Raw genomic sequence first — 26530 nt, 5'->3', positions numbered from 1 at the left:
GTGCATGGTGCCATATCCAACAGTAGGGCATAAACTTTGGTATCATTCTCTTGGGGGGGGGGGGGGGTATCCCTACTGAAAGGACCTGCACTTTACATGTGATCCTTAAGACCCTGAGATCCACAGAAGCATCCTACCAGGACGTAGAGGACCTAAACTGGCCTACACATCATTATAGATGGAAAGAGCACGGCCAAAAGGAGGGACTTCTACCTTGGGGGAGTGTATGCATGCATCTCCTAGCAACCACAGTCTCAGCCTTTCCCCAGTCACCTACCCCTCTGCGCTCGCTGCCACACACATATCTGATGGACACAACATCCAATCAATCACCTAAACAACACAACATCCAGCCAATCACCTAAAGATGCTGGGTACCCAGAGGCTAGCCCCTGTAATAAAGCTTTGTGTTAAGGAGTAGGACAAAGTTGCTCCATAGATACTGACCTAAGGCCAGTGTTATGTGCCCTCAATGGTTAAGGTTAGGATTTAGAGGAAGGTAAGCTGATCCTAGATCTGTGCCTATGGAAAACTTGTACTTGGAGAGTGTTTGGTTTCAGCAGGGAGGGAGCAGTAGGGGAGAGGGGGATGGAGAGAGGGCTGTACAGAGCAGGGGGTTGTTCTTCAGAACAGACGGAGAGGAAGGTGTGTGGGTGAGTGGACTGGGAACCACAGCGAGAGGGCAGGCATGCAACTTGCTACCCAAAATGTCTCCTGATTTGGATGGGGCACAGGAAATGTGACCCCTTACTCTGACCCCATTATTGACCTTGAACTCTGCCGCGCCCAAGCCTCGCTCTGGCCATCCATGGTCACACTCACATACACACGTACACAGCCCCGCCCCACACCCCGATCCCCACATGAACCCCACCTTTTTTAAAGCTTTCATCTATTTGGTTTATCATCAGAGTATATGAGGTATATGATTAACTATCTCTCTTTAACATCCTACAGCAGATGTGGAAAACAAAACTTACTAACATCAAGAAAAGAAAAACCAGAAAGAAAAGAAAACAAGTCCATCTGTCACGTTCCTTTGCCCCAGTCAATGCATCTTCTCACTCGTTTTTTGGTTTGGTAGCTGTTTAAAGCTTTCAGTGTATTTCTCATGAGGAGAGGAGAGGTTGTGAGGGAACAGCACTGTATCTTTAAGTCAACCTGCCTGTCTGATCATCCCTGTCAGTGGAGCTCTCTTCCAGAACCGTTGGGCTATATTCAAACATACAACTATTTATCCAATACTATCTTATAGGCGGCACTGACTAAGTGTACATCCGGGCTATAAACCCCTCTATCCTGATTAGTCCAAAGCATATGGTATACATCACAATGGGGACAAACTACACTTCTAAAGCTTTGAGATTTATTAATCCAATGTTTTAAAAGTTTTACTCATGACCGGTTTGATCCGACCTGGGGGGGGGGGGGGGGGGTCTCCAGTAACAATCCTGGACTGTAGTAAGGCTGTAGAGAACCCTACTGAGACTCCCTATCCCCACTTAAACTAAACACAACATCAAAAGACAGCACATAAAGCCAGAAACACCCAGATGCTCTGTCCCCTCTCATCTCACCACAGTCATTACTCATAAAGAATACAATAAGGTTCACTAGTAATATCATTATCATTAGGACAATTAATCCCATATTTAGGAAAGACAGCATTCAACACCTGAAAACATTGATTTTGCTCAAATTTACATCAATATGAAGCTGATGTTCCTATTCCCATTACCTTTCCCTGCCCTGCAATGTCTGAGAAAACGCTGTTAGGTGGTCGTACCGAAGTGCCCTATGTAGACACAGTGCTGCCCCCTGTAAGCTCACCCCATCCGTTTAAAAGAGTCTCAGTGAGCTCACCCCCACCCCTTTAAGAGCTTTAAGAGTAGTCTCAGTGAGCTCACCCCCACCCCTTTAAGAGCTTTAAGAGTAGTCTCAGTGAGCTCACCCCCACCCCTTTAAGAGCTTTAAGAGTAGTCTCAGTGAGCTCACCCCCACCCCTTTAAGAGCTTTAAGAGTAGTCTCAGTGAGGAAGAAGAGAAGGAGTCTGTGGCCAAACAAATATTCTCCTAGGCCCCGTGAGACCTGTGGTTGCATGTATCTGGTTTGATTTGGTTTGAAGAGGTGAGAAGGTACTTCAGCAGGATTTTTGGTCACAGCCCCGTAATATACAGTATATTCTAAATATATACCCCAAAATATATCCCCTGTAAAAAGATAAATAAATAAACAAATAAATAGTTAGAAGAAATCAATATAAGTGTAAATCGATTAAACCTAAGATGAATAAATAGTACAATCAAAAGTCCTAAATGATCCGACAAATAAAAATAATATACAAAATATATATTGAGAGAGAGCTAACATTTTTGGTCTAAAATCAAGTCATTATCATCAACGTTTTTTAAGATCTTTTTCTCAATTTCTTTTTTGTACGTTTTTCAATACATTAGCGATAAGTAAGCATTAGAACATAGATCTTTTTTTTCTACAAAATCTATAGAAGCACTAACAGATACATTCTGTCTAAGAGTTAATGTTGAGAAAAGGTTTCACCTCATGTTTAGAACCCCCACATGTAAAATAGATTAGTTAATTAATGATTCTCATTTGTCAACTGTATTTCTGTGTCTCAAACCAAATATTATTTGGATGCATTTTAAACTCTACTGTAAATTGTTGCCAAAGTGTGTGTGTGTGTGTATATATAAGTATGAGTGTGTTTGTGATAACTGGGTTAAACGTGCAAGAGAGGACATCTTTGTAAACTCCACTGAATTCTTTCTGTAACGCGTGTACACACACCACACCCAATATCGCACCCTCACACAATGCACATACGCACGCACACACACACTTCAGATAAATTGACACAATCATATGTGTGAGCCCCAATGCAACGGCAGGGAGAGCAGTTGGACCATCTCTAGTTCCTTCCTGCCTTTTTGGTTTGGTTTGGTTTGGTATTTGGTTTGGTATTTGGTTTGGTGTGTACATTTTGCTTTTCAACTCTTGTTTTGGACTTTTTCTGTGTCTTTTTTCTGACAAGACAGTCAAGTGTTTTTTTATCTAATAAAAATCTGGAAGCTAAATTTTCACAGTATTTTTCCAACCACCTGATAAAAATCTCTAGAACAACTACGAAAAAATAAGGAGCTCTTGTAGTAAGCGAATACATTATTATCCCAAATGAGTAAGCACTAAAGAACAGTACATAAACAGCATCAAGAGACACAGCAAATAAATAAAATACAAAATAAACCAACAAACAGAAACATTTAAAAAACGGATTTAGAAGATTCAGTTCAATGAGGTCATTAGAGATTTCTCCATCCAGGACCAGAGAAGAAGAGCTGAGTTTGGAGTGAAAGAAAGACAGGGGAGAGGGAGGAAATCTGTCTTATCTGTCCGTCAATCTATCCATCCATCTGTTCATCTGTGCTACACAGTTTAGAGTGGGCCACTGAAGCCCAGTTAGTTGGATAACAGACAGACGTGTCGGCTCCAGTCTGTAAAAACCTACACCTGTCCTCCTCCCCTCATCCCCCCCATCCATATTTGGTTGTGTTTCTTTTTGGTTTGTTTCTGACGTTCCTTGGTTTGGTTTTTGGTTTGTATTTTTGGTATCCTCTTACAAAAACTTGACATCCCCTCTTTCTGTATGTTTGACCCCATCGCACCATCTGATCCCCTCCCTGTATGCACCCCTTTTCTGTTGGGTGAGGGTTCTGTCCTTTTGAAGTGACCCTCTCGGGCGTAAGGAGATGGAAGGGGTCAACTAGGGGGGGTTCAGTGGGAGGGGTAGGGTGTGTCCCCAACCCCTACAGTATGTGAGTGTTAATGTCATGGCAGACTCCTCTGAAGAGTAACATATGCTTTGGTTTCAAAAGTGTAATAATGGCAGATTTGGGTGGAAAATGACAGTGAAATGGGATGGATGGAGGGATGTTAAACATTAAACAGGTTTTGATCTCTGTTTCTCTACTACGCGTCGAGACAGATGGCTGATTGACAAGGTAAGACTGAAACCTGTCCATGACTAAACTAACATCTATTCATTTACCTCTTTCTCGCCTCAAATTGTTACTAGTTTAAATCTCCAATCATGCTCAATTTCATACTGTCACCATGGTGGACTGGCCATTCACAAGGACTACATTGAGTCTAATATAAGTCTAATATTATTTCATCAAGTGAGTCATTTGTTGCGAGTATTTATGGAGAGAGAGAGGTTTTTATCAAGGCTGGAAACTGCTACACTAAGCCTGATCTCTTGTTCCCTCTTGTCTCTTATTATTATCTCTGACAACATGAAGTGAATGGCACAAGATAATGATGATGATGACAGACTCCAACGCTATCAGTAAACTATTGGAAAGCAAGGGGGAGATAGGATAGGATACTCAGAGAAGCAGAGGTAGGAAAACACAAACAGAGACACCTGTAAGCTTGGCTCATTCAGTATCAACCATTTATAACAATAACAAATATCAGATATAAACAACATAATTGCAGTGAAAGTGAGTGACAGACATGATGGGTGGATGACTGATCAGATGGATGAATGTGATCGGCTGTGGATATTATGGGTGTGTGTGTGTGTGTGTGTGTGTGTGTGTGTGTGTGTGTGTGTAGCAGTATCAAAGTCCTAGTCCTGGATAGGATCAGTATGTACAAGTCGTTTGGATAAAGCTTTTCCTTCCGTATTTTTGGTTTCTGGGATTTTGGTATGGTTGTCGTTTTTTGTCATCGTGTGTTCCTCTTCTCCTACTCAGGTACATTTTTGGTTTAAAATCATCCTCCCATCTCTTCCTCTTTCAGACCCGCAGCTTTTCAACAAAAGTCATTCACTTCTTTCTTTTTTTTGTCCTTGCCACCATTCCCGAAAAACACACAGTAATGTTTATTTTTGTCATTTTTGGTTCACGCGATTCGATCTCTATTCCTGTTATTTGTCATTGGTTTATTTTCCAGGGAAAGAAAGAGAGAAAGAAAGGAGAGGTGCGATATCGCTCATTATTGACAAAACAGTCCCACGATGCCTCCTCCATCACCTTGGATAGATAAAGATTTTTGGTTTCAATCTTCCTCTTTCCCCCCTTCTCCCCCTTTCACTTCTGTCCCTCCCCCTCTCCTCTCTTTCATTCGGTGTATTTTTGGCATCGAAAGACTGGGAGAGAGAGAGAGCGTGATGGTGAAAAAACAGAAGTAGGGCGAGAGAGAGAAAGAGATAGCTTTGGTTGAAAGGCGAGGTTGTCGTTTCCTCCTTTCTCCTCTTCCTCTCTGATTGGTGCTTGGCTGTGTCACTCAATCTTAGCCCCTCCCAGCGAGGATGGGCTGTGCGCCAATTCATCGGAGTTGCAGGAAGAGGCGGGGCTGGAGCAAGGAGAGGGGGAGCAGGGGGTGGGGCTTACGCTGCTGGTGAAGGGGAAGGGGGAGGGCTGGGAGGCTTTGGCTAAGGCAGCACTGACCAATCCAGCACCAGGATTCTGGCCCATGTGGAGGAAAGCGGGGTGGTTGAGGAAGAAGGAGGACTGGAGACCCCCTCCCTGCCCCCCTGCACCCCCCAGCAACACTTTACTGCCCCCCTCAAGACTGGAAAGGGGCAGCTGGCCACCACTGGCTGCTAGGGCTGAGAAGAGAGGGAGAGAGATGAGAGTTAACGTCATTATACCTACTGTGAAATAACTACATTTACTATAGAGATGAAATGAAGAAGTGGATGAATGAGAGAAAAATCATGAAAGACAGACTAAAGACACACACACACGCACGCACACACACACACACACACACACATACACAGTTCTAGATGGGGATGGGGATGAACATGGTGGAGTGATGGGACATCCCTGTCATAGACCTGCTCACCAGTTCTCCAGTTTCCTCCATCAGATGATCTATCACTATGATTCATCTCCTCTACTCTAACTCTCCCTCTCTAATCATCTCTGTCATTCGTTCTGTCTAGTATTCTTTACCTTTTCTATCACTTTGTACCTCAAATTACTGTCCCTCCTGTTCCCTCTTTCTCTCCCCCTGTCTCTCTCACTTCCTCCTTTATTTCCCTCTTCCTCTCTTTTCCCTCCTTCCCTCTACACCTCTATCTCCCTCTAACACACCTTGTATAGTAGCCAGAGGGTTGTTGCTGAGGAGAGCTTGGTTCAGAGCCTGGTTCCCTGTGTTTACTCCCATCACAGTGTTCCTGTGTTACACGCGCGCACACACACACACACACACACACACACACACACACACACACACACACACACACACACAGGAGGAAACCATTTACATACAGAGGAGAAACAGAGAGAGAGAAGCAGGTTTAGCAGCACAACAGAACAGAGACTCAGAGACCTGAACACAGACACACTGCAGGAGAAACCCACAGGTTAGATACAAACACACCATCTTGATTCATATCTTGTTTGGGAGCTACAAATCCAAACGCTTGCTTGTGGACGTTGTGTTTGTGTGCGGACGATCATATTCCTGTAAGAGAGAGTGTGTACGTGTGTCTCTGTCGTATTCACCTCAAGTTTGCAGCAAAATCGGTGATGTAGTTAGACACGTCACCGTTCTTTTTACCCATACGCCATAAGCTGTGGACACAAAACACACAGTCACACACACAGGTTAGAAAGTACTGCTGCACAGAAGGAGCAGTGTCACGGATCAGTGTGTGTCAATCATGTGTGTGTGGGTTTGATAAACATTTGCTGCAAACTGCAGGTGAACCGAGTACTGAACCAATGGTGAAGCACAGTGACCAAAGTGTACACTTTGTATGCAGGTGCATCCTCACCCTGTGTTGAGACTCAGTGTGCTGTGGCTGTGAGGGGCTGGGCTGGCTGTGCTGCGAGGAGGAGGAGTCACTGGAGAGGAGGCGGAGCTGAGAGATGAGTGGGTGGGACCACTGGGGGTCAGAGGGGAGAACGATGACATGGTGGTCATTGTGGTGCTGAGGCTGGTCACTGCCTGGGACAGCTGACTGGACAGCTGACTGGACATCTGATACAGAGAACAGGAGAGGGAGAGGGGGAGCGAGAAAGAAAAAGAGAAAAAGAGGGGGAGAGTGTATATTTAAAAGAGTGTCTATACATAGCTGTATCTAATAGAAAACGGGATCAATGGGATTATTAATGTGTAATAGCAATGCAGGTTGGGTAGTACCATCTGCACACTAGAACAGGGGGTGCAGAAGAACATCCACCATGACAGGGTAGGTAACAACACATCTGCCACGCTGATCCTCAACAAGGGGGCCCTTCAGGGGTGCGTGCTCAGTCCCCTCCTGTACTCCCAGTTCACCCATGACTGCATGGCCAGGCATGACTCCAACACCATCATTAAGTTTGATGACGACACAACAGTGGTAGGCCTGATCACAATGAGACAGCCTATAGGGAGGAGGTCAGAGACCTGGCCGTGTGGTGCCAAGATAACAACCTCTCCCTCAACGTGGACTACAGGAAAAAAAAAAAGGACTGAGCACGCCCCCATTCTCATCGACGGGGCTGTAGTGGAACAGGTTGGGAGCTTCAAGTTCCTTGGTGTCCACATCACCAACAAACTATCATGGTCCAAACACACCAAGACAGTCGTGAAGAGTGCACGACAAAGCCTATTCCCCCTCAGGAGACTGGAAAGATTTGGCATGGGTCCTCAGATCCTCAAAAGGTTATACAGCTGCACCATCGAGAGCATCCTGGCTGGTTGCATCACCGCCTGGTATGGCAACTGCTCGGCCTCCGACCGCAAGGCACTACAGAGGATAGTGCGTACAGCCCAGTACATCACTGGGGCCAAGCTTCCTGCCATCCAGGACCTCTATACCTTGCAGTGTCAGAGGAAGGCCCTCAAAATTGTCAAAGACTCCAGCCACCCTAGTCATAGACTGTTCTCTCTGCTACCGCACGGCAAGCGGTACCGGAGCGCCAAGTCTAGGTCCAAAAGGCTTCTTAACAGCTTCTACCCCCAAGCCATAAGACTCCTGAACAGCTAATCATGGCTACCCAGACTATTTGCATTGCCTTCCCCCCTTTTACGCTGCTGCTACTCTCTGTTTATAATTTTTTACATTTTACAATTTAGTCATTTAGCAGACGCTCTTATCCAGAGCGACTTACAGTTAGTGAGTGCATACATTTTTTCATACTGGTCCCCCGTGGGAATCGAACCCACAACCCTGGCGTTGCAAGCGCCATGCTCTACCAACTGAGCTGCATAGTCACTTTAACTCTACCCACATGTACATTTTACCTCAATTACCTCGACTAACCTGTGCCCCCGCACATTGACTCTGTACCGGTACCCCCTGTATATAGCCTCCCTACTGTTATTTTATTTTACTGCTGCTCCTTAATTATTTTATTTATTAATTTTTTACTTAACACTTATTTTTCTTAAAACTGCATTGTTGGTTAAGGGCTTGTAAGTAAGCATTTCACTGTAAGGTCTACACCTGTTGTATTCGGCGCATGTGGCAAATAACAGTTTATTTTATTTTATTTGACATGCGGGAGTCAACATTCATATAGGGGGGAGAATTGTGATGGGTAAGGTTAGGAGAGAGGGATCATGCGGCTCAGGCCATACCATGTAAGGCTATATGGGGGGTGTAAGAAGGGAGAGGCTGGGTGCAGGTCAGGCCATACCATGTGTGGGCTGTAGCAGGGGGGTTTGTGTGATGGTGGGGCTTGGGGTGGCTGGCCAGGCAGGGGAGGGGTGGCACTGTTGGGGTTGATACGCTTCTCTTTCTGGCGGCGGTTGCAGAACCACACGCGGATCACCTCCTTCTCCATGCTGAGCTGGTCCGCGATACACAGGATCTCCTCTGAGGTAGGCTTCTGGTTCTGCTGACACACGGGAGAGACAGAGATGGACACATTAGTACTAATACACACTTAGCCTTATATCACCTCACTGACATCACAGTGATATAGTGTTCTTCAGAGGGGAAAAACTACGGAACGAGCCATGTAGATGTTATGTCAACTTAAGATTTATGACTCCTGTATGATAGTGTTATGAAGGCCTTATGTCAGTGATATGTCATGTCTCTCACCGTGATGAAGGCTCTCTCCAGGGCCACGCGGACGTTAGTCTCGATGCTGGTTCTCTTCTTCCTGCGTCGGCCCGGCAGGCCCTCAAAGCCCATAGAGGAAGAGGACAGAGAGCTGGGGCTGGGCATAGTACTGTCTGTGGACATGGTCTCTGTCAAACAGAGAGATTGATTAGTGGGTTGATTTAAAATCACACAAACTGGTATCCTCATTCTACAGATATAATTTAATTAACTCAAGGCTACATTCATTCTACAGATTAGTGCAATTTGGGGATTGGTTAATTAATCAACTGATTTATTGATTGATTCAAAGTGTCATACACCTTTCTCCTTCACCAATTCCCTCCCCTCCCCTCCCCTCCCATCCTCCCTCTCCTCTCCTCTCTCCCCGCCCCTCCACTCCCCTCCCTCCCTCTCCTCTCTCTCATCCCCCACCCTCCCCTCTCACCTGCATCATTGAGCCACTTCTCCAGTAGTGGTTTGAGTTTGCACATGTTCTTAAAGCTCAGGTTGAGGGCCTCGAAGCGAGAGATGGTAGTCTGGCTGAAATCATTCCCATATAGCTTCCCCATGGCCATACCCACGTCACCCTGAGAGAGAGAGGGAGGGAGTAAAACAGAGAGTTAGCACACACACGCACACACGAACACACACACACACACACACAGAAAGGCGTACCTGTGTAAAGCCCAGTTTGATGCGTCTCTGTTTGAAGGTGCGGGCGAACACCTCCAGTTCCTCCAGGTCACTGGGCTCCTCGGGGTGAGAGGTCACAGAGGACACAGAGGTCATGACCCCACTGCCCTCCATTGCCTTGTCTCTCTACAGGGGGAGAGGGGGAGGAGGAGAAAGAGAATGAGAGGGGGAGAGCGAAAGAGAGAGAGAATTATGTAGCAGAAGAGAGGCGTTTACTGGATATGACAGAATGATGAGACGAGATGTTTGTTGGAAAGAGTCAGAGACTGTAGCCTCTCTCAAAGCCTGGGTGTTTCCTCAGTGGGCCTACCTGTGCTTGGAGCCCCAGCCTGGTGGGAGCGGACAGGAGGCTCCCATTGTTTTGCTGAGGTAGCTGAATCAGATTTGGTGTTGATAGCAGTCCTGAGAGTGAAGAAGAGAGGGAATCAGTAGGCCTATGATCAGTTATGTGATCAACCAACACATGTAATATTCCACAAAGCTCCATGGTCAATCAGAGAATCCAATGCTAGGCATTCTAGTGCTAGACAGTTGAAGAACCTGTTAATGGTTGTCAACAGTTGGCACTTATAAATAAATGAAATCTGTTTGTTGATAGATGGAACATCTACAGCCCATCTTCAGGGCACTGTCCCAATAGAATAGGACCAGTGGTAGTGGCTAGTGCGAGGAGCTCACCTTGCTGCCCTTGGTGCTGTGGGAGGAGGAACTGAGGAGACTGCAGGTGATGTCCTGGCACCAGAACCAACTGCTGCAGCTGCAACAACTGCTGGATGTCCTGCAGGGAGACAGGAGGAGAGAGCAGAGGGATCAGAGATGGAGAGAACACACATGTACAGAGAACAAAGGAAAACAACCCCTTCATATAGAAGCCAAGAGAAAAGACTGAAAGAACAGCAGAGCAACACGAGCGATTTAAAAAAAGATCAATACAAACTGAGGATCCCAGACTGGCTCCTGAATCAAGACCCTTCCCCACCTCTTCCCAACCAGGATGTGGCCTTGTGATGGGTTGTCAGTACCTGGGCGGTGAGCTGGATTGGCTGAGATAGGGTGAGCTGGGGATGAGTGGGCGGCACAGGGACAGGTTGACCTGTCTGTTGCTGTGTGCTCTGTCCCTGTCCCTGGGGCTGTGATTGGCCCTGCTGCCCTGTCTGTCCCGCCTGCTGCTGCTGGGCCTGTTGATTGGCTGCTGCGGCTGCCTGAGCTTGCTGATTGGCTTGGGCGGCTGCGTGGGCTGCGTGAGCTGCGTGAGCTGCGTTGGACTGCTGAACAGACTGCTGCACAGCTGCAGCTAGAAGCTGAGCCTGAGCCTGCTGCAGTAACAACTGCTGCTGAGCTGGCAAGAGAGCGGTCAACTGAGAAAGTGACACCGAGCGAGAGAGAGAGAGAGACACAGAGAAAGAGAGAGCGAGAGGGACAGAGAGAAAAAGAAAGGGAGGGAGGGAGAGGGGGTGGAAAGAGCAGAGAGTTGCAGAGGGTATGGGAAAGAGCAGAGAAAAGGAAGAAGGAAAAAAGCAGTGAACTCAACCCAGACCACAAGGATGTGTCTGTGTTTTTGTGAGTGTGCATCAATGTGTGTTTGTTAAGCCTCCTCTTCTCTTGTCTTACCCCGGCCAGTTGGGAGCCGGTCAGCATGAGCTGTGTGTGTGGGAGGGGCGTCTGTGAGGGGGCGTGGCTGTGGTGTGGAGGAGGACCCGGGGACATCTCACCACACTCTTCCATCTTATTCTGAGAGGAGGAGAGAGAACGAGGGATACAGTTAAAGGAAGGGCCAACAGATAAAAGTCTGCGTTAGCTGACTGTTCTGCTCTGTCTGCTGTGGTAACCTGCATGCCAAACAGAAAGGTGCCTTCCTTTTCTTTAGAAAAGAGAGATAGTCATCCTTTCTTCCTGGAATGGGCATGTCCAAACTGGCTAGTCTGACTGTTTTGCATACCTGTCAATCTGTATGCAAATGTGGCAAAATACTCTATAGTGTGGCCCCACAAAACACACACAAACACACACACACCCACCCACATACACACCCACACACCTTGTTGCTGCTGAGGGTTGGAGAAAGGGGAAAGGGACTGATTTTCATCTGTTGAACCTGTAAAAAGGACAAATACCATCAGTACAGATAAGCATAAATGATAATAAAAAATAATGCACTACTGCGTTGTTTCCCAATCCTGGTCCTGGGGACCCCAACACACCTAAGTCCACTTAGCAACTCATCATCCAGCCTTTGATAAGTGGAATCAGGTGTATTTTGCTAGGGTAAAAACAGAAATGTGCACCCCTTGGGGTCCCCAGGACCAGATTTGGGAAACACACTGCACTACTGTATTGATGCTTGTGGCTTGGTATTAGGCTACTTGTTGTCAGTCATTTTTACTTTTCAGACCTAATGTGTGTGTTATTCAGATCATGATGGTCACCATTGAAAATGACTAACTGATTGTTATGTTTCCTAGAGGTATATTACCAGTGATATCAGTACTGAAATGTAGGTGAAGTGAGAGACCGAAGAACCAAGCAGACACAAACCTGATGATTCGAGTCAGGACCGTTCCGCTCTGAATCTGTGTGTGTGGGGGGGGGGGAAACAATTAGAAATTACTCATACACACACATGCACACCTGTAGGCATACACACACACACACACACACGTGCATGCACATATGCACACACGAACACATGCAGGTATGCACACACACGCTAACACGTACAGACAAATACCTGTGCTCTCCATTGGAGAGTCAGCCCCTGTGTTCTCAACCGCTACTGGCTTTGACATCCTGATATCTATGAGAGAGAGAGAGAGAGAGAGAGAGAGAGAGAGACAGAGAGAGAGACAGAGAAAGAGAGGAAGAGAGACAGAGACAGAGACAGAGACAGAGAGAGAGAGAGAGAGAGAGAGAGAGAGAGAGAGAGAGAGAGAGAGAGAGAGAGAGAGAGAGAGAGAGAGAGAGAGAGAGACAGAGACAGAGAGACAGAGAGACAGAGAGGAGGGGAAGAAAGGAGAGAGACAGAGAGTGCAGATGATTATGCAAAGGCTTTTGGCTGATGTTACAGGCGCTGAAATATGATGTCACACCGCAGTATTGGCTTTTGTATATACAGTGATATTTTTTGCTGTGAAGCCTGCATTCATTATTTCCTATATGTACAGAGGTGTTTGTTTGGTCTAACAATAGGCCCTATAGAGGTTTGAGTGGGAACAGAGCCTTACTAGACACCTCTATACTGATGTTACTCACTGTAGAGTCATCACTACATTACACCACACCACACTATACTACACCACAACACTTCCTCTCCTCTCTACTGTACAGACAGTCAGTCAGGGCTGGGACTGAGAGTCGAGGGGAGTGAGGGGGAGGGGGAGATGGAGGGAAAAAGAGAGGAGGAACAGGGGGTGGAATAGGAGAGTGGGTTGGGGTGGGTAGAAAGATATAGAGAGAGAGAGTGAGAGAGAGAGGGGGGTGAGGGGTAGACAATTCACTGTAAATAAAATCTGATATTGAAGTGAATTATGTTAAGTTAGTTATTTTTAAACAAAGTTACCATAACAGATGTTTTATTTGGCAGTTACTGTATTAACTACCGCTTATTTTGTGAGAAGCCACAATATCTACAGACAGACAGTCATGTTTGCTGACACTCCCTCCCTCCCTCCCTCACACCAACTTCCCTTTTATGAAAACATGCAAATCCACCCAACGACCAACTAATTACATCTGCCACCTGCATTATTAAAAACATTCCTCTCTCTCTCTCCCCCTTCCTCCCAGTTCTCTCTATCACCCCCCCCCCCCCCCCCCCCCCCCCCCTCTCTCGGTTCCAATATAAAGGATGAGTGCTTAGAGTAAGATAAATGCTCATTAATTTTATTCTCAAAGATGACAAAACCCAGTTGTCATAACAAAACTAAACTGTGAAACGACAATACACAATAACACAATACAACCAACAGACTAAGTAGGCTAATATGTCCGTAACAGGTTATTATCTATATGAGTAATGGCATAGCACTAAAGATACTTCCCTTGTACTGGCGTCTGGGCTATGGAGCAGGGCCAGAGTATGTGAGCAGAGCGGCGCTGGAGCTGAGCGTGCCCAATTTGACTGGAGCACGGAGCAAGATTCCCAAAGGCTGGAGCGTCGGCCTTCTCACCCGCTCCAATTTCGCTCCAGTAGCGCTCACTTCAGGAGCTCAGGGCATGCCGTCCCAGCATGCATTTGTAGGCTACTTATCTGCTGCTATAGCCCCTTGCTTTAGCTACTGTCATGGAGTTCGCTAAATATGCTCATAAAGAAATTGATAAAACACACAGGTGCAAAATCAAGGTGACTTACAAAGATAAGGACCAAGAGCAAGAGAGGGAGTGTAGTGATATAATATCCACAACTAACGAATCATTGTGGAATCTGAAAAGACACATATCCTGAAAGCATGTTGGTTTACTTAATACATGCACATGCTAAAAGAAAGGAACAAGGTGGGTAGCTAATTAAGTGTGTCATTGTAGCAAAGTATTTATAAACAAAAAATCAGATCTCTTAAAAGTTTCCTTTATTTTTGTTATATTATCTATACAATAGGCCATCATTGGCATATTTCAACTTTTAAGGAGCTTTCCGTTTTGATTGGGTTATTTTGCCTAAAAACCTTTAGGCCTAACTATAGAAAATAAACTCTGCATCCCTACCCAGCCTGGGTTGGCCAAAAGGGTGTTCAGCATCCCAAGTGGCTCTGCAAGCGCTGAGAGGATATTCTCCGCTGCTGGCCTGCTCTCCAGGCACCATCGCATGAGCCTGAAGCCACAGACTCTGGCCAAACTGGTGTTTCTAAAAATGAATTCAAAGGCACTGTAGACTGAGCCTAATAAGGCATTTTCCATTGAATGTGTAGGTTAGTCACAGCCTAAATGCGCAGTTTATAGACTATAACGATTTAATACAGCAAAATGTTGTTTAAATGTTGTGCGCTTGATGTCACTAACTCCCTACCAGCCTAGTGTCGCTCTCGCAAATGCTTCACAATGTATTTCTTTGTAGGCTATAGCCTTGAAATAATGTAAGTAATATAGCCTAAATAATTAATTTCCATTCCTTCTTAGGCTCCCTGTCTGGCTCCTGACCTATCTAGAGTGTTTATATGCTGTTTAATATGACATGTAGCCAATTTAAAATTAAGAGCGCTTCTCACATTCACCTTTTCATGTTTATTAATATAATTTTCATTCAAATCATTTGGTTTGGTAGGTCCAGGTAGTCACAAAAATAGATGGGTGTTGGTTAAATTGGGATTTTAATGAATGGAGCGAATTTGGAGCAGCAGTTTTTTTTTCCTGTGAGCGAGAAGCGTTTTTTTTAGCAGAGCGGTTGGAAAGGACACTGACGGCCAGAGTGGAGCGCTGCTCCATGAGCTATGAGCAGGATTTCCGACCGCTCAGCTCACATACTCTGATGAGGACCACTTACCAACCAATAGGGGGCAGTAGTGAGACACTGAACACATTTACCAACAATTACTATGGATGAGGTTATTTAGCAACAGGGCTATTCAATACCAGGCCTCAATGTCTGTAGAGCTGCTGGGTTTTCTTTCTCCCCAGTAGTTAAATGATTGACTAATGTTGTTGATTGGCCAGAGAGTCCAGTTGCCTGGAAACACAGATCTGAATCAGTTAAACCAAACCAATGAAAACCAATAGTGGTAAGGCCATTGAGGCCCAGATGTCTGAACTAGCTATATCCAGGCTGGTTAACACAGAACAGAGGAAGGCAGGGGCAGTACAGTACTTGTGACAGTCAGGAGTTTTTTTTTCTGCAGACACAGGGTCTGCTAGGGGAAGCAGTGGTCAGGCAGAAATGTCCATTGGCTGTCCCTCACCAATGACATGCCCATCAGCACTTCAGATCTAACCACAGGAAGGATCCCTCTAAAATAGATGGACTTTCTCCACATCTTAATTTAGTCCGAACAACTCAGATATGAGGAAGCAATTGAGTAGTCACAAATGGAGTAGTCACAAAAGTGCAAACTACAAGCTAAATCGAGCACACCTCAAAGAGTTTCAGGTCTGTTTGTGAGATGACCGTGTTAGTGATACATTATGTAGTGTAGTGTGGGAAGACAGTGTTAGTGATATGTAGTGTAATGTGGGAAGACAGTGTTAGTGATATGTAGTGTAATGTGGGAAGAAGGTGTTAGTGATACAGTATATAGTGTAATGTGGGAAGACAGTGTTAGTGATATGTAGTGTAATGTGGGAAGACGGTGTTAGTGATACAGTATATAGTGTAATGTGGGAAGACAGTGTTAGTGATATGTAGTGTAATGTGGGAAGACAGTGTTAGTGATACAGTATATAGCGTAATGTGGGAAGACAGTGTTAGTGATATGTAGTGTAATGTGGGAAGACAGTGATATGTACTGTAATGTGGGAAGACAGTGTTAGTGATATGTAATGTAATGTGGGAAGACGGTGTTAGTGATACAGTATATAGTGTAATGTGGGAAGACAGTGTTAGTGATATGTAGTGCAATGTGGGAAGACAGTGTTAGTGATACAGTATATAGTGTAATGTGGGAAGACAGTGATAGTGATATGTAGTGTAATGTGGGAAGACAGTGTTAGTGATACAGTATATAGTGTAATGTGGGAAGACAGTGTTAGTGATATGTAGTGTAATGTGGGAAGACAGTGTTAGTGATATGTAGTGTAATGTGGGAAGACAGTGATATGTACTGTAATGTGGGAAGACGGTGTTAGTGATACAGTATATAGTGTAATGTGGGAAGACAGTGTTAGTGATATGTAGTGTAATGTGGGAAGACAGTGTTAGTGATACAGTATATAGTGTAATGTGGGAAGACAGTGTTAGTGATATGTAGTGTAATGTGGGAAGACAGTGTTAGTGATATGTAGTGTAATGTGGGAAGACAGTGTTAGTGATACAGTATATAGTGTAATGTGGGAAGACAGTGTTAGTGATATGTAGTGTAATGTGGGAAGACAGTGTTAGTGATATGTAGTGTAATGTGGGAAGACAGTGTTAGTGATACAGTATATAGTGTAATGTGGGAAGACAGTGTTAGTGATATGTAGTGTAATGTGGGAAGACAGTGTTAGTGATATGTAGTGTAATGTGGGAAGACAGTGATATGTAATGTAATGTGGGAAGACGGTGTTAGTGATACAGTATATAGTGTAATGTGGGAAGACAGTGTTAGTGATATGTAGTGTAATGTGGAAGACAGTGTTAGTGATAGAGTATATCGTGTAATGTGGGAAGACAGTGTTAGTGATATGTAGTGTAATGTGGGAAGACAGTGTTAGTGATACAGTATATAGTATAATGTGGGAAGACAGTGTTAGTGATATGTAGTGTAATGTGGGAAGACAGTGATAGTGATATGTAGTGTAATGTGGGAAGATAGTGATATGTAGTGTAATATGGGAAGACATTGTTAGTGATATGTAGTGTAATGTGGGAAGACAGTGTTAGTGGTATGTAGTGTAATGTGGGAAGACAGTGTTAGTAATATGTAGTAAGACAGTGTTTGTGATAGGTAGTGTATGAAGACAGTGTTAGTGATATGTAGTGAGGGAAGACAGTGTTAGTGGTATGTAGTGAGGGAAGACAGTGTTAGTGATATGTAGTGTGGGAAGACAGTGTTAGTGATATGTAGTGTGGGAAGACAGTGTTAGTGATATGTAGTGTGGGAAGACAGTGCTAGTGATATGTAGTGTGGGAAGACCGTGTTAGTGATTACACCATTTTGAATCCCACCGTACCTTCTCCGCTATGCAATCCGGTTTCCGAGCTGGTCATGGGTGCACTTCAGCCACGCTCAAGGTCCTAAACGATATTATAACCGCGATCGATAATAGATAGTACTGTGCAGCCGTCTTCATCGACCTGGCCAAGGCTTTCGACTCTGTCAACCACCGCATTCTTATTGGCAGACTAAATAGCCTTGGTTTCTCAAATGACTGCCTCGCCTGGTTCACCAACTACTTCTCAGATAGAGTTCAATGTGTCAAATCGGAGGGCCTGTTGTCTGGACCTATGGCAGTCTCTATGGGAGTGCCACAGGGTTCAATTCTTGGGCCGACTCTTTTCTCTGTGTATATCAATGATGTCGCTCTTGCTGCTGGTGACTCTCAGATCCACCTCTACGCAGACGACACCATTTTGTATACATCTGGCCCTTCATTGGACACTGTGTTAACAAACCTCCAAACGAGCTTCAATGCCATACAACACTCCTTCAGTAGCCTCCAACTGCTCTTAAACACTAGTAAAACTAAATGCATGCTCTTCAATCGAACGCTGCTGGCACCCGCCCACCCGACTAGAATCACTACTCTCGACGGGTCTGACCTAGAGTATGTGGACAACTACAAATACCTAGGTGTCTGGTTAGACTGTAAACTCTCCTTCCAGACTCACATTAAGAATCTCCAATCCAAAGTTAAATCCAGAATCGGCTTCCTATTTCGCAACAAAGCCTCCTTCACTCATGCTGCCAAACATGCCCTCGTTAAACTGACTATCCTACCGATCCTTGACTTCGGCGATGTCATTTACAAAATAGCCTCCAACACTCTACTCAGCAAATTGGATGTAGTCTATCACAGTGCCATCCGTTTTGTCTCCAAAGCCCCATACACTACCCACCACTGTGACCTGTACGCTCTTGTTGGCTGGTCCTCATTACATGTTCGTCGTCAAACCCACTGGCTCCAGGCCATCTATAAATCACTGCTAGGCAAATCCCCGCCTTATCTTAGCTCATTGGTCACCATAGCAACACACACCCGTAGTATGCGCTCCAGCAGGTATATCTCACTGGTCATCCCCAAAGCCAACACCTCCTTTGGCCGCCATTCCTTCCAGTTCTCTGCTGCCAATGACTGGAACGAATTGCAAAAATCTCTGAAGCTGGAGACTCTTATCTCCCTCACTAACTTTAAGCATCAGTTGTCAGAGCACCTTACCGATCACTGCACCTGTACACAGCCCATCTGAAATTAGCCCACCCAACTACCTCATCCCTATATTGTTATTTATTTTGCTCATCTGCACCCCAGTATCTCTATTTGCACATAATCTCTTGCACATCTATCATTCCAGTGTTAATACTAATTGTAATTATTTTGCACTATAGCCTATTTATTGCCTTACCTCCATAACTTGCTACATTTGCACACACTGTATATATATTTTCTGTTGTATTTTTTGACTTTATGTTTTGTTTTACCCCATATGTAACTCTGTGTTGTTGTTTTTATCGCACTGCTTTGCTTTATCTTGGCCAGGTCGCAGTTGTAAATGAGAACTTGTTCTCAACTGGCTTACCTGGTTAAATAAAGGTGAAATAAAAATAATAAAAAACGTAGTGTGGGAAGACAGTGTTAGTGATATGTAGTGAGGGAAGACAGTGTTAGTGGTATGTAGTGTGGGAAGACAGTGTTAGTGGTATGTAGTGTGGGAAGACAGTGTTAGTGGTATGTAGTGTGGGAAGACAGTGTTAGTGATATGTAGTGAGGGAAGACAGTGTTAGTGGTATGTAGTGTGGGAAGACAGTGTTAGTGGTATGTAGTGTGGGAAGACAGTGTTAGTGGTATGTAGTGTGGGAAGACAGTGTTAGTGGTATGTAGTGTGGGAAGACCGTGTTAGTGATATGTAGTGTGGGAAGACAGTGTTAGTGATATGTAGTGAGGGAAGACAGTGTTAGTGGTATGTAGTGTGGGAAGACAGTGTTAGTGGTATGTAGTGTGGGAAGACAGTGTTAGTGGTATGTAGTGAGGGAAGACAGTGTTAGTGATATGTAGTGAGGGAAGACAGTGTTAGTGGTATGTAGTGTGGGAAGACAGTGTTAGTGGTACAGTGGCTTGCGAAAGAATTCACCCCCCTTGGCATTTTTCCTATTTTGTTGCCTTACAACCTGGAATTAAAATGGATTTTTGAGGGGTTTGTATCATTTGATTTACACAACATTCTTACCACTTTGAAGATACAAAATATTTTGTATTGTGAAACAAACAAGAAATAAGACAAAAAAACATAAAACTTGAGTGTGCATAACTATTCACCCCCCTTCATAACATAATACACGCACCACTTTTCCGTTATTAATTTTGTAGAATTTTTTGAAATAAGTTATTTTTTTCATTTCACTTCACCAATTTGGAATATTTTGTGTATGTCCATTACATGAACTCCAAATAAAAATCCATTTAGATTACAGGTTGTAATGCAACAAAATAGGAAAAACGCCAAGGGGGATGAATACTTTTGCAAGGCACTGTATGTAGTGAGGGTAGTATATGAGGTTAGTAGTGTATATACAGTAGCCTGGAGAACAGCTAGTGCATCATGGTGTGATGTATGTCTCTCTCACTTCCCCCCCCTCTACTTCCCCTAGCTCACACCAGCTTGAACACAGAGTGCTAAACCCAACACTTACTGTCAGTGTAACTATTAATATTACTCTACTGCTTTCTCATACACACTGACACGCACTGTCGCACAACACATTGGGACATACAAACTTACATTTGAGTCATTTAGCAGACGCTCTTATCCAGAGCGACTTACAGGAGCAATTAGGGTTAAGTGCCTTGCTCAAGGGCAGATTTTTCACCTAGTCGGCTCGTGGATTCGAACCAGCAACCTTTCAGTTACTGGCCCAACGCTCTTAACTGCTAGGCTACCTGCCGCCCTACTTGCACACACACGCGCACAGACACACGCGCACACACACGCACGCACGCACGCACTCACACACACACACACACACACACACACACACACACACACACACACACACACACACACACACACACACACACACACACACACACACACACACACACACACACACACACACACACACACACACACACACACACACACACACACACACACACGTCATACTATAGTTGCTGTAATAATACTAACATGTGCACCTATCGTGTGACAGTGGCAAAACTGTAGTAGCTGAAGCTTTCTGGTGGTGGTTTAGATCCATCTGATACATGGTTACCTTCACTCTGATACATAAGGAACGGCTCAGTAGGCCCATATTATGGTACTATCGCACCACTGGCAACATTCTCTCTGATTACGTCAAACCGCCATATTAATTGCCCTACTGTAAAACACATTACTACTGATACGTGTCAGCCTTTATAGTCTCTCCTCTTGCTGCAGTTGGAAGCAGAGAAGCTATTCTCAGAAGCCTTACCACCACTCAACCAATAGATGTATGTATGTGCAATAAAAATGGATGTCAAGATAGGATAGTCTCTCAAACTGTAAAGTATACTGCTGTATACGGTTGCATAGTGCACAGCATGATATGCCTTTTCATGACATGTTCTATGTGTTCTGTTTCTATGGTGTGTTCTCCCAGGGGTATTCTGGGTGAAACTGACATCAACTGAACCTTAATTTCCTGCTTAAGGAGATCACTCTGGCGCCAAGGGGGGGTCTGGGAAATGAAGTCTCCTGATGAAACTTTTAAACTTTCCATTCATATTTCACTATTGCTATGTAATCATTCAATGAAAACACTGTACAGTCATTGGACACTCTGGCAGGTGTGATAATCCTGTGCAGTTAACAAACGGCACACTGAAACCCTAACATTATGACTGGCATATTCACAATGAATACTGACAATGAACTGTGTTGTCTGTGTGTAATACAAAGCCTAGATGAGACACTGTAGTTCACCTGAGTAACCTCGTTCTTTACTACATGGACCCCATAATATGATGTGTCATCCCGTCACCATGGTACAGGAATGTACAGGGGGGTTGATTTTAAAAAGCTCTATTCATCAATGTCCACGTCGATGTGAGAAGTGACACAAGATGCTTCATCACATGAATCATTCCCATCAAATGAATATGCACGCACATACCGTAAATGGTTCTCTGTGATGTTATCTACACCTGGTTATTCATGACATTCAGTAATACTATTGACATTGGTTGATAGATGTTTCTGTTATTGATGAATCACTTCCTGTGAATGTATTTTTGAGAAACTATTTCTATCACGTCGTCATTTGACATTAAAACATTACCATCTATATGTAGCTGAAGACCACTTCTAATGCTGTTATGTAGGACACATAACTCAAGTGTACCTTTAGGTTCTCTGTTTAAACAGTTGTAATGACAAGGGATGGATAAGAGATAGCAAATACTTGTACAGAAAACACACCCACACACACACACACTGCATCCCTGTCCACCCTGGAGAGACATGTCTGACCTTTCTCTCTGCCTACGACAGACATCCACACCTCCATCCTCTCCTCCCTCCATCTTCTCCTCCATCCATCCTCTCCTCACCTCCCTCCATCCAGCTCCCTCTTTTTGATGTGCTCTAATTAGCCATGCTCGTTAGACCCAGCGGTGCTAATCAACTGGCTCAGCCCAGACACACACACACACACACAGACAGACAGATGCACACACACACACACAGAAACACACACACGGCGAGCTTAATTGGGCTGTGCTAATGAAGGCAGAGAGAGGCACAGACACTCACCTGGCAACCACATACTGCAGAAGTCCATCACTGCTAGAGCTACTGTCCTGGTCAAATGTCTGAGTGTGTGTGGCCTCTTCTTTCTTTCTCACACACTCTCTCTCTCTCTCTCTCTCTCTCTCTCTCTCTCTCTCTCTCTCTCTCACTCACTCACTCACTCACTCACTCACTCACTCGACCCAACAGAGGAGTGATAAAAATCATTGTTGTCCACGCCCCCACACATGCCCCACCCCCTCCCCACATCCTGACAGAAAGAGAGAGAGAGAGAGAGAGAGAGAGAGAGAGAAGAGGAAGTAAACAAAAAAAGAGTAGGAAGTGGGGTCAGAAAGAAAGAGAAAGGGGGACACGTGAGGTTAAAGAGTGGGAGAGAATGAGATCTAAGAAATAGAGGAGGAGAAAGAAGAGGGGGAAGACATAAGTGGAAAGTAACAGTGTAGCTGGAAACTGTCACTCACAGCTCAGAGAAAAACAACCCTACGGCTGACACTACCGCAGTCACACTGCAAAACATTTCAATTCTACCTAGATTTTTTGTATTGTATTGAGATAATTAAGTGAAAATTACTTGTTTTGAGTTGATCTCGCTCACCCAGAAAAGGCATTTACTTGTTTCAAGTTGATTCTGCTTACCCAGGAAATGCATCAAGATCATTTGTCTTGTTTTAAGATATTCTGAGTCTGACTTGTGTCAAGCCTTTTGTAGGTTAAAGTAAGCAAAATGTCAGTACACTAAGATAATTTGTCTTGGTAAGATGTCTTATTAAGATCAAATATCTTGAAATAAGATAATGTATCTTACCCCACTTGGATCAAGCCTTTTTTAGGTTAAAATCAGCAAAATTATCTGCCTGTGCCCTAAGATAATTTACCTTGGTAAGACGTCAAGTCAATGCATTCTAAGAGATATCTAGGTGAGATCTAAATGTTTTGCAGTGCACTACCTGGCCAGTTAGAGACGTAACACATCATATACCATACAATAATACATTACAAAGGCTCATACATGCTTATAACAAGTGATATAGCATTATACCTGCTGTAGACTTTAAGTCAAGTGTTACCAAATATGTCATCTACATGCTCAACAGTTTTCATTATATTTGTCGGTTCTACCTACTCAGATTGTGTCTCTGTTATAGGTCTCGCTGTCACATGAGGTGGGAGATGTGAGCCATCACAACATCCCCACAAACCACAACCTCTCTCACCACTCAGCCCCACTCCTCCAACAGAGGAAAAATTGAGTAAGTGCAGCACTACCGCTGACCAACCAGTTTGAGTTCACTACTACAGCGGAAATATGGGTTTCTCTGAAGTAGCATGATTCAGCCACATGGGGGCAGTATTGACAATCAATTCCACTTACAGATGCAGGTAGCATCCATCCAAGGCCAAGAAGAGGGAACTGTGCCCCCCCCCCCCCCCCCCTTTCTTTCATTCCCTCTTTCTCTTTCTCTCGCTCTCTTTCTCTCTCCCTTTCTTTCATTCTCTCTCCTCTCTCTCTCATTCTTCACTAATTCAAAAACTATCGATGGAGAGCTCTCAAGTTTGCGTGTGTGTATGTGTATGTGTGGTAAAAGGTGGTGACCCCAGCAGTCATGGTTGTCCAGAGACAGTGACAGACTGCGTGAGGGTGTCTATGGGTCAGAGGTCGTCTGGGCAGACTGGATTTGGCCGTGGCCCTACTACCACTATCCCTCCTCTCCCCTGTGTGTGTGTGTGTGTGTGTGTGTCATGTTCAGGGATAAGGGGGTCCTTCCTGCCTTTGAGGAGGTCTAAGCCTTGGTTACCATGACAACCAGACCCAGCGACACTCCCTTCTGGCTAATCTGAGGATGCTGGGGTAAGACGCCCTTATTTGGGTGACACAATATCACAGATGTTATATAATAACATAATGATTCGGAACCAATACAGTGACATACAACAGCAAATAAAGAAATGATCCTTTCATGGAATTTCAGCAACACACTGCTGTATTTGATTAATAATAACTCAGTTATTCATGAAATTGTATCGATTTAACTATATATATTTTAATACGGTATAAAAACACATACACAGAAATAAAAACAAAATCAGACAGACACAATCTGATAGTGGGACCCCAGGGAGGAGGATGGGGAGGCTGGGGCCTTCTGAGTAACATCAATCACTCTGCTGTCACTGAGAGAGAGAGGGATGGAGGGAGGGAGGGAGGGAGGGAGGGAGGGGGAGAGAGGAAAAGCGATAAAGAGAGAGGGAAGGAGAGGTGTCCAGAATGGGTCAGTACAGGGACCATTCAACATCTCTCTGGAGCTCTATTGTACAGCCACCACAGGGGGAGCCCAGAGCAGATACACACATCCCTCATCTTTACCCTGGTGTTGGACCAACAATGTGTGTTTGTCTCACCACTGTGTGTGTGTGTGTGCGTGTGCGTGTGTGTGTGTGTGTATGCGTGTGTGTGTGTGTGCGTGTGGAGCTCCAGGATTATAAACTGTACTGGTAGGAGTGTAAGAGGTTTAGGGGGTGTATGGAAACCAGCGGGGGTGAAAACAAGATAACATCTGTCTCTACCAAGACTCAGATAATAACACACACAGTCCAGCTAGTTTAGACAGACAGAACTCTGTCAGAGCATCACTGTAATGGTAGACTGAAAGAGAAAGTGTTATCATTACTTGGCTATAGGATGAGGAGATATCATGGTCAGTTGGATAGTAAATCATCTGTATTAATTAACATGTAAGAATGTAAATGATGGTGCAGTATCTTTCTCTGTCATTCTCTCTGTCCTCCTCCTCTTTCACCTTCACCAGGCCCACCTCTACCTCTCTCTTCCTCTCCATCCTCCTCTTTCACCTTCACCAGGCCCACCTCTACCTCTCTCTTCCTCTCCATCCTCCTCCTCTTTCACCTTCACCAGGCCCACCTCTACCTCTCTCTTCCTCTACATCCTCCTCCTCTTTCACCTTCACCAGGCCCACCTCTACCTCTCTCTTCCTCTCCATCCTCCTCCTCTTTCACCTTCACCAGGCCCACCTCTACCTCTCTCTTCCTCTCCATCCTCCTCCTCTTTCACCTTCACCAGGCCCACCTCTACCTCTCTCTTCCTCTCCATCCTCCTCCTCTTTCACCTTCACCAGGCCCACCTCTACCTCTCTCTTCCTCTCCATCCTCCTCCTCTTTCACCTTCACCAGGCCCACCTCTACCTCTCTCTTCCTCTCCATCCTCCTCCTCTTTCACCTTCACCAGGCCCACCTCTACCTCTCTTCCTCTCCATCCTCCCCCTCTTTCACCTTCACCAGGCCCACCTCTACCTCTCTCTTCCTCTCTATCCTCCTCCTCTTTCACCTTCACCAGGCCCACCTCTACCTCTCTCTTCCTCTCCATCCTCCTCCTCTTTCACCTTCACCAGGCCCACCTCTACCTCTCTCTTCCTCTCCATCCTCCTCCTCTTTCACCAGGCCCACCTCTATCTCCCTCTCTCTCTTCCTCTCATCACACCACTTTTTTTTTCCAACCAGCTTCAATCTCCTTTAAATTCAAACTTTCTATTTCACACATACAGTGAGGGAAAAAAGTATTTGATCCCCTGCTGATTTTGTACGTTTGCCCGCTGACAAAGAAATGATCAGTCTATAATTTTAATGGTAGGTTTATTTGAACAGTGAGAGACAGAATAACATCAACAGAATCCAGAAAAACGCATGTCAAAAATGTTATAAATTGATTTGCATTTTAATGAGGGAAATAAGTATTTGACCCCCTCTCAATCAGAAAGATTTCTGTCTCCCAGGTGTCTTTTATACAGGTAACAAGCTGAGATTAGGACCACACTCTTGAAGGGAGTGCTCCTAATCTCAGCTTGTTACCTGTATAAAAGACACCTGTCCACAGAAGCAATCAATCAATCAGATTCCAAACTCTCCACCATGGCCAAGACCAAAGAGCTCTCCAAGGATGTCAGGGACAAGATTGTAGACCTACACAAGGCTGGAATGGGCTACAAGACCATCGCCAAGCAGCTTGGTGAGAAGGTGACAACAGTTGGTGCGATTATTCGCAAATGGAAGAAGCACAAAATAACTGTCAATCTCCCTTGGCCTGGGGCTCCATGCAAGATCTCACCTCGTGGAGTTGCAATGATCATGAGAACGGTGAGGAATCAGCCCAGAACTACACGGGAGGATGTTGTCAA

The 26530-nt window shown here is 44.8% G+C and overlaps 1 protein-coding gene across 1 annotated transcript in view; it reads right to left on the bottom strand.

Moving 5' to 3' along the window:
- Positions 1-5306: 5306 nt before the first annotated feature.
- Positions 5307-26530, bottom strand: part of LOC311107894 (POU domain, class 2, transcription factor 2-like) — a gene marked incomplete at both ends in the record, with an annotated part of 40301 nt that continues 19077 nt past the window's right edge. Inside the window, 15 exons of the mRNA XM_084150485.1 lie at positions 5307-5635; positions 6126-6208; positions 6540-6608; positions 6812-7005; positions 8664-8861; positions 9074-9222; positions 9522-9663; positions 9752-9895; positions 10080-10171; positions 10448-10547; positions 10792-11127; positions 11381-11500; positions 11808-11864; positions 12305-12339; positions 12498-12563. Coding sequence (XP_084006611.1) covers positions 5307-5635; positions 6126-6208; positions 6540-6608; positions 6812-7005; positions 8664-8861; positions 9074-9222; positions 9522-9663; positions 9752-9895; positions 10080-10171; positions 10448-10547; positions 10792-11127; positions 11381-11500; positions 11808-11864; positions 12305-12339; positions 12498-12563 — 2114 coding nt within the window. The remainder of the gene's footprint in view (positions 5636-6125; positions 6209-6539; positions 6609-6811; positions 7006-8663; positions 8862-9073; positions 9223-9521; positions 9664-9751; positions 9896-10079; positions 10172-10447; positions 10548-10791; positions 11128-11380; positions 11501-11807; positions 11865-12304; positions 12340-12497; positions 12564-26530) is intronic.

This window comes from Coregonus lavaretus, assembly GCF_964263955.1.
Source record: "Coregonus lavaretus genome assembly, chromosome: 3".
Classification (NCBI taxonomy): domain Eukaryota; kingdom Metazoa; phylum Chordata; class Actinopteri; order Salmoniformes; family Salmonidae; genus Coregonus; species Coregonus lavaretus.
This window is presented reverse-complemented; position numbering and strand designations above follow the sequence as displayed.